The sequence below is a fragment of the Pseudochaenichthys georgianus genome, chromosome 21 (assembly GCF_902827115.2).
Source record: "Pseudochaenichthys georgianus chromosome 21, fPseGeo1.2, whole genome shotgun sequence".
In the NCBI taxonomy this organism is placed as follows: domain Eukaryota; kingdom Metazoa; phylum Chordata; class Actinopteri; order Perciformes; family Channichthyidae; genus Pseudochaenichthys; species Pseudochaenichthys georgianus.
Window position 1 is genome coordinate 3,075,492 of NC_047523.1, and position 12,447 is coordinate 3,087,938.

Below are 12,447 nucleotides of genomic sequence, written 5' to 3' on the forward strand. Positions count from 1 at the left end.
CCTCCTCGTGGAACTTCTGCATCCGTTAATACAAATAGCAAGCGAAACTATCTAACTCTGAAACTATGAAATAGTCCCATACTACCGACAACCATGTTTGTTTTACTGTCCTGGCTTCACGGCCGCACACCATTTACGTCACAGCCAGGCATGAGTTAGGGAGCGCCTGGATTGTGAAGAACTCCCCTCTTCCTAACCACTAATACCCACAGTACTGGCAAAACGGGAGGAGCCGAGTGAAAAACAAGCGCCCCTCATCCCAATCCATCCACACCCGCAGGAATTTTTTTTCTTTTTTTTACCCAAAAAAATATATTGTATATTATCGGGGCTATTAATACCTTTATCGGGTTTATCGGGATGACGTCATAATTCCTAATATCGGACCCGATAATTATCGTGCACCACTAGTATATTCGACCCCCCCAAAAAAACGCTTAACCCAGAGCCATATAATAGAAGAGTTATGTCATCTCCGTTCACTCCAATGGACACACTTTTTTACAGCAATTGTGGATCGTGGAGCCTCTCAATCGTTCCCGGAAGTTAGCGCTAAGGCTAGCAGAGCTATAGAGTTGCAGCATAATAGACCGTTCGTGACGGACTTTTAAAGGTAAGAAGAAGTTTAAAGATTTATATTGCGGATATTATCAGTACATCTGATTCAAATTAACATGTGTATTAAAGGATGTCAGTGGATTATCCCTAAATTAGTAGATTTAGGGAACGTTTACAGAACAGATTAAACTAGGATACCGAAGCAAGTTAGCAACACACGTTGAACAGCCTTTTAATTGTAAATTCCATTCTCTTAATGTCATTTCGTCCAACATGTTGAATTAGAGAAGAGGGGCTTCTAAACGGGATTGTATGCGGGGGTGGAGGGAGTTAAATATTAGATAAATATAACTTTGGTGCGTGTAAGAGTGAGTGTTTTTAGCAGAGTATTGTGTCCTTGTGATTCTGTTGATTATTACCTGTCTGTATAATGTTGCAGCTCAGCTGATTTTGGATTGATGGCAAAGGGAGAGGGACTTAAGTGAGAGTGAAAACACAAGGTAAGTTTAATACTACTGTTTTATATAAGTAAACACCTTATCTCCCCAAGGCATTTCCCATCCAATAGGTGTGCTCTATAGGTGTGTATAACCCTTCTCTGTCTGTTACTCCCTCTTTCAGCACAAGAACCAGAGGGGGATTCAAAGGAGCCTGAATACCTGCACTGAGACCCTCACCCTGCACCCTGAGTCTCAACTCTCAGTGTTTTTCAAGCCTTTCCCTATTTTTTTGTATTAAACAAAACATTAAGCTTTCCCAATGGTGTGGTTTTCGTTTTGTGAAAAAGTGCAAATGCAGTGTTTGTATAATTACATCACATATTTTGTTGCTGTTGGTCGTGAAATTGCTCCTGCTGACTTGAGCCAGCCATCTTTTCCTCCGCTCTGTGTCAGTGGGGAAGCCGTACATTCGTACTCCTTTCTCGGAGCGATTTGAGCATCCCCAGGCAGCACAGCAAACCATGGTGGCGACTAGGAGGCAGCACAGCAAACCAGGACAACACGGAGGAAAAGGCACAGACAAACTGCATGATATGCTATTCAATGTTTATTGATGTATTTGCAATGGATGTTCCTAAAACAACACATTTAACATCATCATCATCATCATGCTGCTGCTGCTGCTGCTAGTCCTTTGATAGTCACCTGTCGGTCACCTGTCCTTTCTGAAAGCCATAAAGATGACATTAGTCATTTAGATAACTTGTGTCCTCAATTACCATGGGATTACTGAAACTACCATGAATTTAAGAAAATGGTAGAAATGAATCCAATCTGAATTTTAAAGCATTACTTTAGATCCCCTCCCTCTAAATGTATCAATAAACATTAGAAAGTGATGCTCCTGACTACCATACAAGTTTAAGAAGATAATATTGGTTTGAAAGAATTCAAAGCTATAAATAAACAGCAACAGGCTCTTTAACCAAGGCACTGTTAGCCTAACATGTAAACTAGTTGTTCATTTATTTATAAAACATATTGATGTAAATACATACACATATCGATTTGTTGTAAACATATTGCAAATCAAAACCTTTATTCACTAATAATTACCAAAAATCGTAGTTCTATCTCCTGTTATCAATGCATTCACATTGCCCGCCATGAACTTCCGGGGAACGATCCTCGTCTACATGAACCACGTGACGATAACCGTTTTGGACTTCCGTTGTCGTAACTCTTCTCTATATGGCGCTGGCTTAACCGAATAACTGAAATGTACATATCCTATATTATTAGGGCCCGAGCACGAAGTGCGAGGAAGGAGTGGAGGAGGGGAGTTAGAGAAATGAGAAGAGAGGGACGTACACACGGGCCCTAACACTTGTCAGGGAGAATAGCCCTTTCCTCTTTCTTCATAACTACCCAGCAGTCTCAGTGCATATCTTACTGGCTGTGCATCCAAATCTAAGCCACCTATCATTAGAACTCAATATAATGTAGAAACTAAGCATTTTAAATCTACAAATAAGTGAATGTATCACACTGTACCTCCAGGAGTCTCGTCTGTGGGTGTATAGCTGAGTGGTGCATCACCTGAGTCATCAGCACCATAGCTGACCTTCCGGGTCAAAGGTCATGTCCAGGGGCAGGGGCGGGGCAGGGAGAGCCTTCTGTGAGGCACAAGCTTCTCCTCACCATCCTGGTCCACAGTGAAGAAGTGAACTGTGGACGCTTGAGGACACAGGAAACAATGAGCTGAGCTAGGGCTGCACACGATATTGAAAAAAACGGACATCGCGATTTCCCCCCCCCCTGCGATATATATTGCGGTTTGTTTAACCTGTTAAACCCCAAGGTCCCGGCGGGTACTTTACTTTTTTTTTCACGACACTGTGTCTCAGGGGATCTTAATATTTAAGAACCTATTAATGTGTTTAGACCAGATTAACGGAAATAATCTCAGCTAACTGACGATACAACCATTTTTATAACAACAAAACACAAGTCTCATAAGAAGCATCTAAATTACCCCTGAGCGAAAATGCTAACTGAATTTGGCACAGAACAAATATAAAAGTACCCTTATTACTTATCGTAGCTGCACTTACAAGATATCCGATTAAAGCTGGACTCCACAGATTATGTAGGTATATGTATCATCACTGAGTGATCCGGACTCGCGACAGGGGAAGCAAACTCAGACATCACAACACTACCTTTACGTAGCTTCTAGGGGAGATTCTCACCGTAGCTGTCAATCTGATCAAAAGACGTGTTCAATGGCATTAAAACAAGAAAACGCGGCTGATCCATAGGTTTTTAACGTCTCTGTATAAAAAATGATTTAATTTATAATCCATAATTCCATGCGGCAGTCCAGCGCAGTCTAACACACACATTACCAAATAAGGAGTGAGAGTGACGCGTAGCCAAAACCGGAAGTTGCATACACTCTCGTGGGTACCATTAGCAGCTAACTGTTGTGCTCCGATTTTTACATAAAAATGGATTATAAACAATTGCTTCAAAGCCACAGATACATTATCAACCTATGGATCAACCGATTCAGCCGCGTTTTTTTCGTTTTAATGCCATTGAACACGTCTTTTGATCAGATGACAGCTACGGTGAGACGATCTCCCGTAAAACCCCGTAAAGGTACGTGTTGTGATGTCTGTGTTTTGCTTCCCCTGTCGCGTAGATCGATCGCTTCGATACTATACTTAAATAATCTGTGGAGTCTCAGCTTTAATCGGATATATTGTGCAGTTTAGATAAGTATATAAGGGTATCTTTATTTGAATTCTGTGCTCAAGTGCTACAGTGTATACGACACAGCCCCAGTGACCTTGCACCTCTTTAGTTCCAAATATACATTTAAAGATCAGAAGCAAAAATACATTTAAGCCAGCCGAGTGGGATGGCCATGTCAAAGTTAAAAGCAGCTTTCTGTTCGCAGGAACTCTAAAAAGGTTTGGGACCTAAACATTTTTCAAAGAAACACGCTGAGAAACAGGATGCTAGGAGCAGGAACTGACAACATGTTCACTTAATCCTTTAGAAACATATCCACCTTCTACATCAGATTTCATCCTGTGGTCACAGATATTCAAAAGTTAAATACAAATTCTGTAAATTCTCTCAAATACCTTAAACAGGGGATTTTGTTCAGTTTTACTCTACACTCGGCTACATTCATCTGACTCCTTTACGGTCTTATCAGAAGATTTGATGGTGTCCAGTGGTGACTGATCAGGTGGTCAAGTTTCACCACTGAAATGTGGAGAGTGACCAATATATCCCTTCTTCCAATCTATCATCAATCATTCCCATACGAATGGAAATTGTTTTTGCCTGAATATTGGAGATGTATGGTTGGCTTTTGGTGAAAAGCCAACCATACATCTCCAATATTCAGGCAAAAAAGTAGAAAGTTTCTACTGCTGAACATGAAATACTGTTGGTTGTTTAAACGCTTAAGAGCTGCATGTGTATATATTCATTATGTAAGAAATGTTTTCTAGAAGGCAGCAGCTGTTGATACATATGACAAAGCACATTGAATGGTGGGGACTTTTAAACACGTTACTCTACGACTGATTCACACACTCACCTCTCACACTGCACGGCTACATGCCGAGCATCAGGAGAGCAGCTGATGCGGCACACAGTTGGCTTCTGGGAAATAAAAAAAGAGAAATGTGAACTTGTTATTTATTAGTAAGAGCAGCAGCTGAAACATCATTTATTCAGAGAGAGTGCCCTGGTAAAGATTTTGAGGACCCCTTGAAATTGCATATTTATATACAGTAGATAGCATAACATCCAATCATCCTTTCCACTTTTTTCATCACATTCAATTATTTCACTATAAAATCAATACAAAATATTTACTTTGTTTTTCCTTTTTGTATTATTGTGTATATAATGTGTGTCTGTGAATATAAGTCCCTCTGTGAGGGGCAACAAGAAACAATAAAAAGTTGGTCACAAAAACCAATAGGGTTGATAATAAAATGTCAAGCAGCTTCAAACCGTTTCATACTTTGAAAACAACCAATCAAAACGTTTTTCCAAGGACTCCAAACCCTGATCATCACCTCCACCTTATGGAGCATTTTAGCCAATTAATCTTTTTAGTTCATCCTAGACTCCAAGCGCTAATTTAAAGACATTTGGATCAGGATTCCAGAGTTGTCCTCTTATTACAATGTGTGGGATGGAGCCCGAGAGACAACGTGTGTTTGTACATTAACACTTGTACTCCTCACACTGTCTGCAGCGTGGCCCTGCATCCAGATAGCACAGGGAGGAGGACTAATATGATTAAGAAGAAATATTTTCCTGTGAGACTCAAATATTTCAACCTGAGCTTCTTCTCGCCGGAGTAAAGAGAGCTTCATGGATATGTTCAAGTTTAGAAAAGTTATTAACCATTTAAATCAGTTGAGGTCACACTATTATTATGGTATAAACACAAAACTATTTGATCAGACAATTCTCAGCTTTGATGAAATTAAACCTGAACCAGCATATGTATTTGTTTTTGATCAGAGCCTACTGACCAGAGCAAGACACATATTGTAATCCTAGTAGAACACTCGTAAGCCAAATGCATGTTTTCCCTTGCTACTCCTTTGCTGACCAGGAAGTGATCCCTCCTAACCAATCACACGCTACAGAGGTTGCATTGTGGCCAGTGTGGCGCTTTTGCTCTCGTTACAGAATGTTTAGCTGCATGCAAACAAAGCCAGATTAATGTGACTGGTCAATAATAACCACTACAAGCGGACTGCAACCACAAACATCTTGTCCGGTTACCTATTTCTTTAATAATGAGTTTGAGCTAAATGCCTAAACTAAGATGAGGATAAGGGCCATATTCGAAAAATGTTTGAGATCTGACCAAAAGGGATTTTTTTGTTGTAGTTCTAAAAATTCTGACTTTTTTTCTAGGATTTAAGCCAATAAAGCTCTCAGACCAAAAGTCAGAATTCTGAGATAATTTAAAAAAGAAATGCCCAAGGTCATTATATTGTCCTGAGGAGGGAAACACTATTGTGTGTATCAATTGTAACGGTACTCCATCAAATAGATTTCAAGACTTTCCTGTCAAAACCAGAAATGTTGGCGTTGTCCGGTGCCTTGCTTAAGGGCAGCATGGTAGAGGTACCAGTACCAGTCCAGATGGACTAGTGTTTTGTTAAGTATTAGGAGACGTTCACCAGTGTAACCTTTTACATTGTTTACTGTTGTCACTTTCCTTTGTAAGAAAGGTGTTCTTATTTGTGTTTAGTTTGTTTGTAAATTGGCTAGTGAGTTTTGATTTATTAAAACATTATCTTTTGGTTTCACAAATCAGTTTCCTTTTTTCTCCCGGTTATTTGATATGTTGATACTTTCCTTTTGCCCCTAGATTATTAGGGAACGAAACCCTCACTGTGGCACCAGATAAAAAGTCAAAGTATAACCAAAGACATCAGGTCACGCTGCAGCCTTAATGTGTTATGGTAAAACATGCTGTGGTTACCGTGGTTACCTTCTGCTTGTCTGCCTCAGAGCTTGATGTCTCTTCATGCTCTTTAAGGTCCCAGCTCTGCAGCTTACGGCCCGACTCGTAGTCCCACAGCTTCATGGTCCCGTCCTGACAAACACAAACACACAATGTCTCTCTGTAAGGACCCTGATGGACCCTCTGCCTCAGCTCTCATATCATACTGTCAGCCATGTGAGGTACATCCTCCAGGTAGTGAAATACCAAATTGCTTGTTTTCATTTATAAACTTCGACTGTTTAAATAATAATAATAATAATAATAATATATTTAATTTATATAGCGCTTCTCATCTGCCAAGACAAATCTCGAAGTGCTTCACAACAAGGGATACTGATACACTTTGAGAGATTAAACAAATAATTGTAATAATAAGAAATCAAAAAATAAAATATAAAATAGAGTACAAAAATAAAAGTCGGAGATGGCGATAAAAATGGCAGTACTCCAGGTGTACCATGCTCAAAGTTTATTGGAAGGTATGCCGAAAGAAGAGGGTCTTAAGGCCGGTTTTGAAGACCTCGGTGGAAGGGGCAGATCTCAGCTGATCTGGGAGGGAGTTCCAGAGGCGCGGGGCGAATGAGCAGAAGGCTCGGTCTCCCATTGTTCGGAGACGTGTGCGGGGGATGTAAAGAAGAGGAGCGTGGCTGGAGCGGAGAGAGCGGGTAGATGTCTGGGTATGAATGAGGTCACAGAGGTATTTTGGGCTTTGTCCATTCAGGGCTCTGTACGTGAGGAGCAGAACCTTAAACTGGATCCTGTAGTGGACTGGGAGCCAGTGTAGTTTTGCAAGTATGGGGGTTATGTGTGCGGACCTTTTTGTACCGGTGAGAACTCTGGCTGTGCTGTTCTGGACAAGTTGCAAGCGGTTGATGGATTTGGCTGGGAGACCGGAGAGGAGTGCATTGCAATAGTCTAGTCTTGAGAAGACGAGTGCATGAACCAGTTTTTTGATGTCATCAGTTGAGAGTGAGGGCTTCAGTCGGGAAATGATTTTCAGGTGAAAGAAGGAGGTCTTGGTGATATGTTTGATGTGGGCTTGGAAAGACAGAGTGGGGTCAAACCTTACACCGAGGTTGGTGACAACGGAGGAGAGAGGAATGAGCTGACCATCAAGGGAAGGGCTGATGTTGGCGGCCTTGGCAAGCTGGTCGGTGGTGCCTATCAGGATTGCCTCCATCTTGCTGCTGATGAGCTGAAGGTAGTTGGTGGTCATCCAGGAGCGGATATCTTCCAGGCAGGTGTTTAGTGTTTGGATAGTGGTGGTATTGGGTTGTGTTTTGATGTAGACCTGAGTGTCGTCGGCATAGCAGTGGAAGTTGATGTTATGTTGTCTGATGATATGACCCAGAGGTAATGGATAGATTAAAAACAGGATCGGCCCCAGCACTGAGCCCTGTGGGACCCCGCAGGTCACTGCGGTGTCGTCAGACCTGGAACCCCCCAGAGACACGTGGTACTTCCGGTTGGTGAGGTAGCTTGAGAACCACTTCAGAGCCTGGTCCGTCACCCTGGTGTAGGTCTCGAGGCGGTGGAGGAGGATGGTATGGTTCACTGTGTCGAAAGCCGCACTCAGGTCAAGTAGGACCAGGATGCTGGGTGACCCAGAGTCGGCTGCCATCAGTAGGTCGTTGGATACTTTTATTAGGGCTGTTTCTGTACTGTGTGCAGGGCGGAAACCTGATTGGACGGTCTCATACATGTCATTGTCAGACAGATGAGACTGGAGCTGTGCGGCCGCAACCTTCTCAAGTACTTTGGCAAGGAACGGGAGGTTGGAGATAGGTCTGTAGTTGGAGAGGAGTTCTCGGTCGATATTTGTTTTTTTTTAAAGTGGGGTGACAACTGCTGTTTTGAAATGGACAGGCACCTCACCAGTCTGTAGTGACTTGTTGATGAGTGTTGTCAGGAAACTAACTAGGGTTGGCGAACAGGCTTTTAGCAGCGGGGTGGGTATGGGGTTGAGGGAGCAGCTGGTAGGCTTTGATTTGCCTATGATGGCTAGCAGTGCAGATGACGTCACCTCATAGAAGCTGCAGAGGGTGATTCCGTTGATGAAGGGAGAGCAGGGTGGTGGGGTCCGAGCTACTTTTGAGGCTGTAATGATTGCTCTGATATCTGCGATCTTGTTTTTAAAGAAAGCAGAGAAGTCATTGCAGAGTTCTGGAGAGGCAGCTGGGGGGGCTGTGTTGGTGGAGTTGAGAAGGCGGTTGATAGTGGAGAATAAGGTTCTAGGATTGCTTTTGCCGTTGTCTATTATTGACGAGTAGTATGCAGAGCGGGCGTTTTTTAGAGCAGTAGCATAGGCACTTTGGTGTTCTCTGAAGGCCAGTAGGTGGACGGCGAGAGCCTGCTTCCTCCATAGTCTCTCCAGCTGTCGACCGCAGGTTTTCATGCGGCGGAGGGCGTCCGTGAACCAGGGAGAGGACCGTTGGAAAGTGGCTTTCCTCTTTTTTTCCAGAGCCAGGATGTTGAGCGTGGTGGTCATGGTGTCGTTGTAGAGCTCAATTATGTCGTCGGGGCAAAGCGAACGGAGGTCAGTTGAAAGGTTTGCTGTTATGGTTTTGAGAAAAAGTGGAGTGTCCAAATTATTGATGTTTCGGTACTTCATGACTCTCTCAGTGGGGGGTGGCTGGTTGGAGGATGGGATTGTCAGCGTTAGGGAGATAGCCTTATGGTCAGACACTCCAAGATCAGAGATGTTTAGGTCTGATGCAGGTATGTTTCCGGTGATGATGAGGTCAAGTGTGTGACCATGATTGTGGGTGGACCCATGTACAAAATGACAGTCGGAGGGACTGATATATCTTTACAAACATGAGAATATAGGATGTGGGACAACAAAGGCTCCAGTTAGTCGATACAATTCATCTAGTAGGTGAAAATCCAAGAACATTCTCCAACCAATCTTTATTGACTTTAGACTAGAATAGAGAACATGAAATCATTAATGACAGTGCTAAGTGGCCTGTGTGTGTGTGTGTGTGTGTGTGTGTGTGTGTGTGTGTGTGTGTGTGTGTGTGTGTGTGTGTGTGTGTGTGTGTGTGTGTGTGTGTGTGTGTGTGTGTGTGTGTGTGTGTGTGTGTGTGTGTGTGTGTGTGTGTGTGTGTGTGTGTGTGTGTGTGTGTGTGTGTGTGTGTGTGTGTGTGTGTGTGTGTGTGTGTGTGTACATGTGAAAGGCAGACATACCCCTGATCCAGACAGCAGCCAGTGTGGGTGACCTGGTGGCACCAGCAGAGCGCTGACAAACCTGACAGGAAGCAGGACAGATCCAAAAAATAAATCCACCTTTCCAAAAGTTCCTGTTGCCAATTAAATACCGGATTGACTTCTTAATATATCTCATTACTGACAAAGCCATCAACAACCCCGCCCCCCTACTTCTGCGACCTCCTACAACCAGACACCGCTACCCTCAGGTCTGCTTCCCGACTGCAGCCCATCAGGACCTCCAGACCTGGGGCCTCTCCCTCCCAGCTTTAACAAGAACAACAACTCACTTTTTCATTCTTGCTTCTGACCTTAAATAGGTCCTATTATACTGTTTTTCATAACTTTATTATAGGTCTCATATATACAAAACATGTCTCTGAAGTGTTTGGTTCGAAATACCAAACAGATCACCCATCGTAGCATCCCATAAACCCCTCTGTTTCAGCCTTGTTTCTAAAGTGCTGATTCTGGGTCTGTTACTTTGGATGAAAATAAGGTGCCACTCCCAATTAGGGATTGGAATTTGAAAGCAAATGTATATTTTAGGGATGCACGATATTGGTTTTTTGAAACCGATAACTTCCTGCTTCTCAAGACCGATACCGATAATAATATAATATACATATATATTAAATGTACCTGTAGTTTTTGCACACCTGGTGGTAAAAAAAAGACTAGTAGTGAGCAAATGACATGAGCATTACTACTATGAACAAAACAAAGCCAAGAACAGTTTTGACTCTTCAAAGTGACCATATTTATTTTCCCAAACAAATCTGGCAAACTTCTTGCCTTTTTCAAAAGCCTTGTCGATAGGTAAAAGCCCCGGTGCCTTTGCAGCTGGCTTTGGATTCGCCGCTAGTTTAGCAGTGCAGGCGTCTTCGTACGCTTTTAACACACCATCGTAGCGATGGCGATGTTTCAGGTGACTGATCAGGTTGGCAGTATTATAGCTCGTTGCCTTCTTCCCTCCTCGTGGAACTTCTGCATCCGTTAATACAAATAGCAAGCGAACTATCTAACTCTGAAACTATGAAATAGTCCCATACTACCGACAACATGTTTGTTTACTGTCCTGGCTTCACGGCCGCACACCATTTACGTCACAGCCAGGCATGAGTTAGGGAGCGCTGGATTTGTGAAGAACTCCCCTCTTCCTAAACCACTAATACCACAGTACTGGCAAAACGGGAGGAGCCGAGTGAAAAACAAGCGCCCCTCATCCCAATCCATCCACACCGCAGGATTTTTTTCTTTTTTTTACCCAAAAAATATATTGTATATTATCGGGGCTATTAATACCTTTATCGGGTTTATCGGGATGACGTCATAATTCCTAATATCGGACCGATAATTATCGTGCACCACTAGTATATTCGACCCCCCCAAAAAAACGCTTAACCCAGAGCCATATAATAGAAGAGTTATGTCATCTCCGTTCACTCCAATGGACCACTTTTTTACAGCAATTGTGGATCGTGGAGCCTCTCAATCGTTCCCCGGAAGTTAGCGCTAAGGCTAGCAGAGCTATAGAGTTGCAGCATAATAGACCGTTCGTGACGGACTTTTAAAGGTAAGAAGAAGTTTAAAGATTTATATTGCGGATATTATCAGTACATCTGATTCAAATTAACATGTGTATTAAAGGATGTCAGTGGATTATCCCTAAATTAGTAGATTTAGGGAACGTTTACAGATAACAGATTAAACTAGGATACCGAAGCAAGTTAGCAACACACGTTGAACAGCCTTTTAATTGTAAATTCCATTCTCTTAATGTCATTTCGTCCAACATGTTGAATTAGAGAAGAGGGGCTTCTAAACGGGATTGTATGCGGGGGTGGAGGGAGTTAAATATTAGATAAATATAACTTTGGTGCGTGTAAGAGTGAGTGTTTTTAGCAGAGTATTGTGTCCTTGTGATTCTGTTGATTATTACCTGTCTGTATAATGTTGCAGCTCAGCTGATTTTGGATTGATGGCAAAGGGAGAGGGACTTAAGTGAGAGTGAAAACACAAGGTAAGTTTAATACTACTGTTTTATATAAGTAAACACCTTATCTCCCCAAGGCATTTCCCATCCAATAGGTGTGCTCTATAGGTGTGTATAACCCTTTCTCCTGTCTGTTACTCCCTCTTTCAGCACAAGAACCAGAGGGGGATTCAAAGGAGCCTGAATACCTGCACTGAGACCCTCACCCTGCACCCTGAGTCTCAACTCTCAGTGTTTTTCAAGCCTTTCCCTATTTTTTTGTATTAAACAAAACATTAAGCTTTCCCAATGGTGTGGTTTTCGTTTTGTGAAAAAGTGCAAATGCAGTGTTTGTATATAATTACATCACATATTTTGTTGCTGTTGGTCGTGAAATTGCTCCTGCTGACTTGAGCCAGCCATCTTTTCCTCCGCTCTGTGTCAGTGGGGAAGCCGTACATTCGTACTCCTTTCTCGGAGCGATTTGAGCATCCCCAGGCAGCACAGCAAACCATGGTGGCGACTAGGAGGCAGCACAGCAAACCAGGACAACACGGAGGAAAAGGCACAGACAAACTGCATGATATGCTATTCAATGTTTATTGATGTATTTGCAATGGATGTTCCTAAAACAACACATTTAACATCATCATCATCATCATGCTGCTGCTGCTGCTGCTAGTCCTTTGATAGTCACCTGTCGG

General features: G+C 42.7%; 1 protein-coding gene across 1 annotated transcript in view; it reads right to left on the minus strand.

Annotated features, from left to right (window-relative positions):
- wdr4 (WD repeat domain 4) overlaps nt 1-12,447 on the minus strand; it is a 36,448-nt gene that overhangs the window by 12,736 nt on the left and 11,265 nt on the right. The window contains exons 6-8 of the mRNA XM_034110513.2: nt 9,748-9,808; nt 6,544-6,648; nt 4,618-4,682 (exon numbers count right to left, since the gene is read on the minus strand). Of these exons, the coding sequence (XP_033966404.1) occupies nt 4,618-4,682; nt 6,544-6,648; nt 9,748-9,808 (231 nt within the window). The remainder of the gene's footprint in view (nt 1-4,617; nt 4,683-6,543; nt 6,649-9,747; nt 9,809-12,447) is intronic.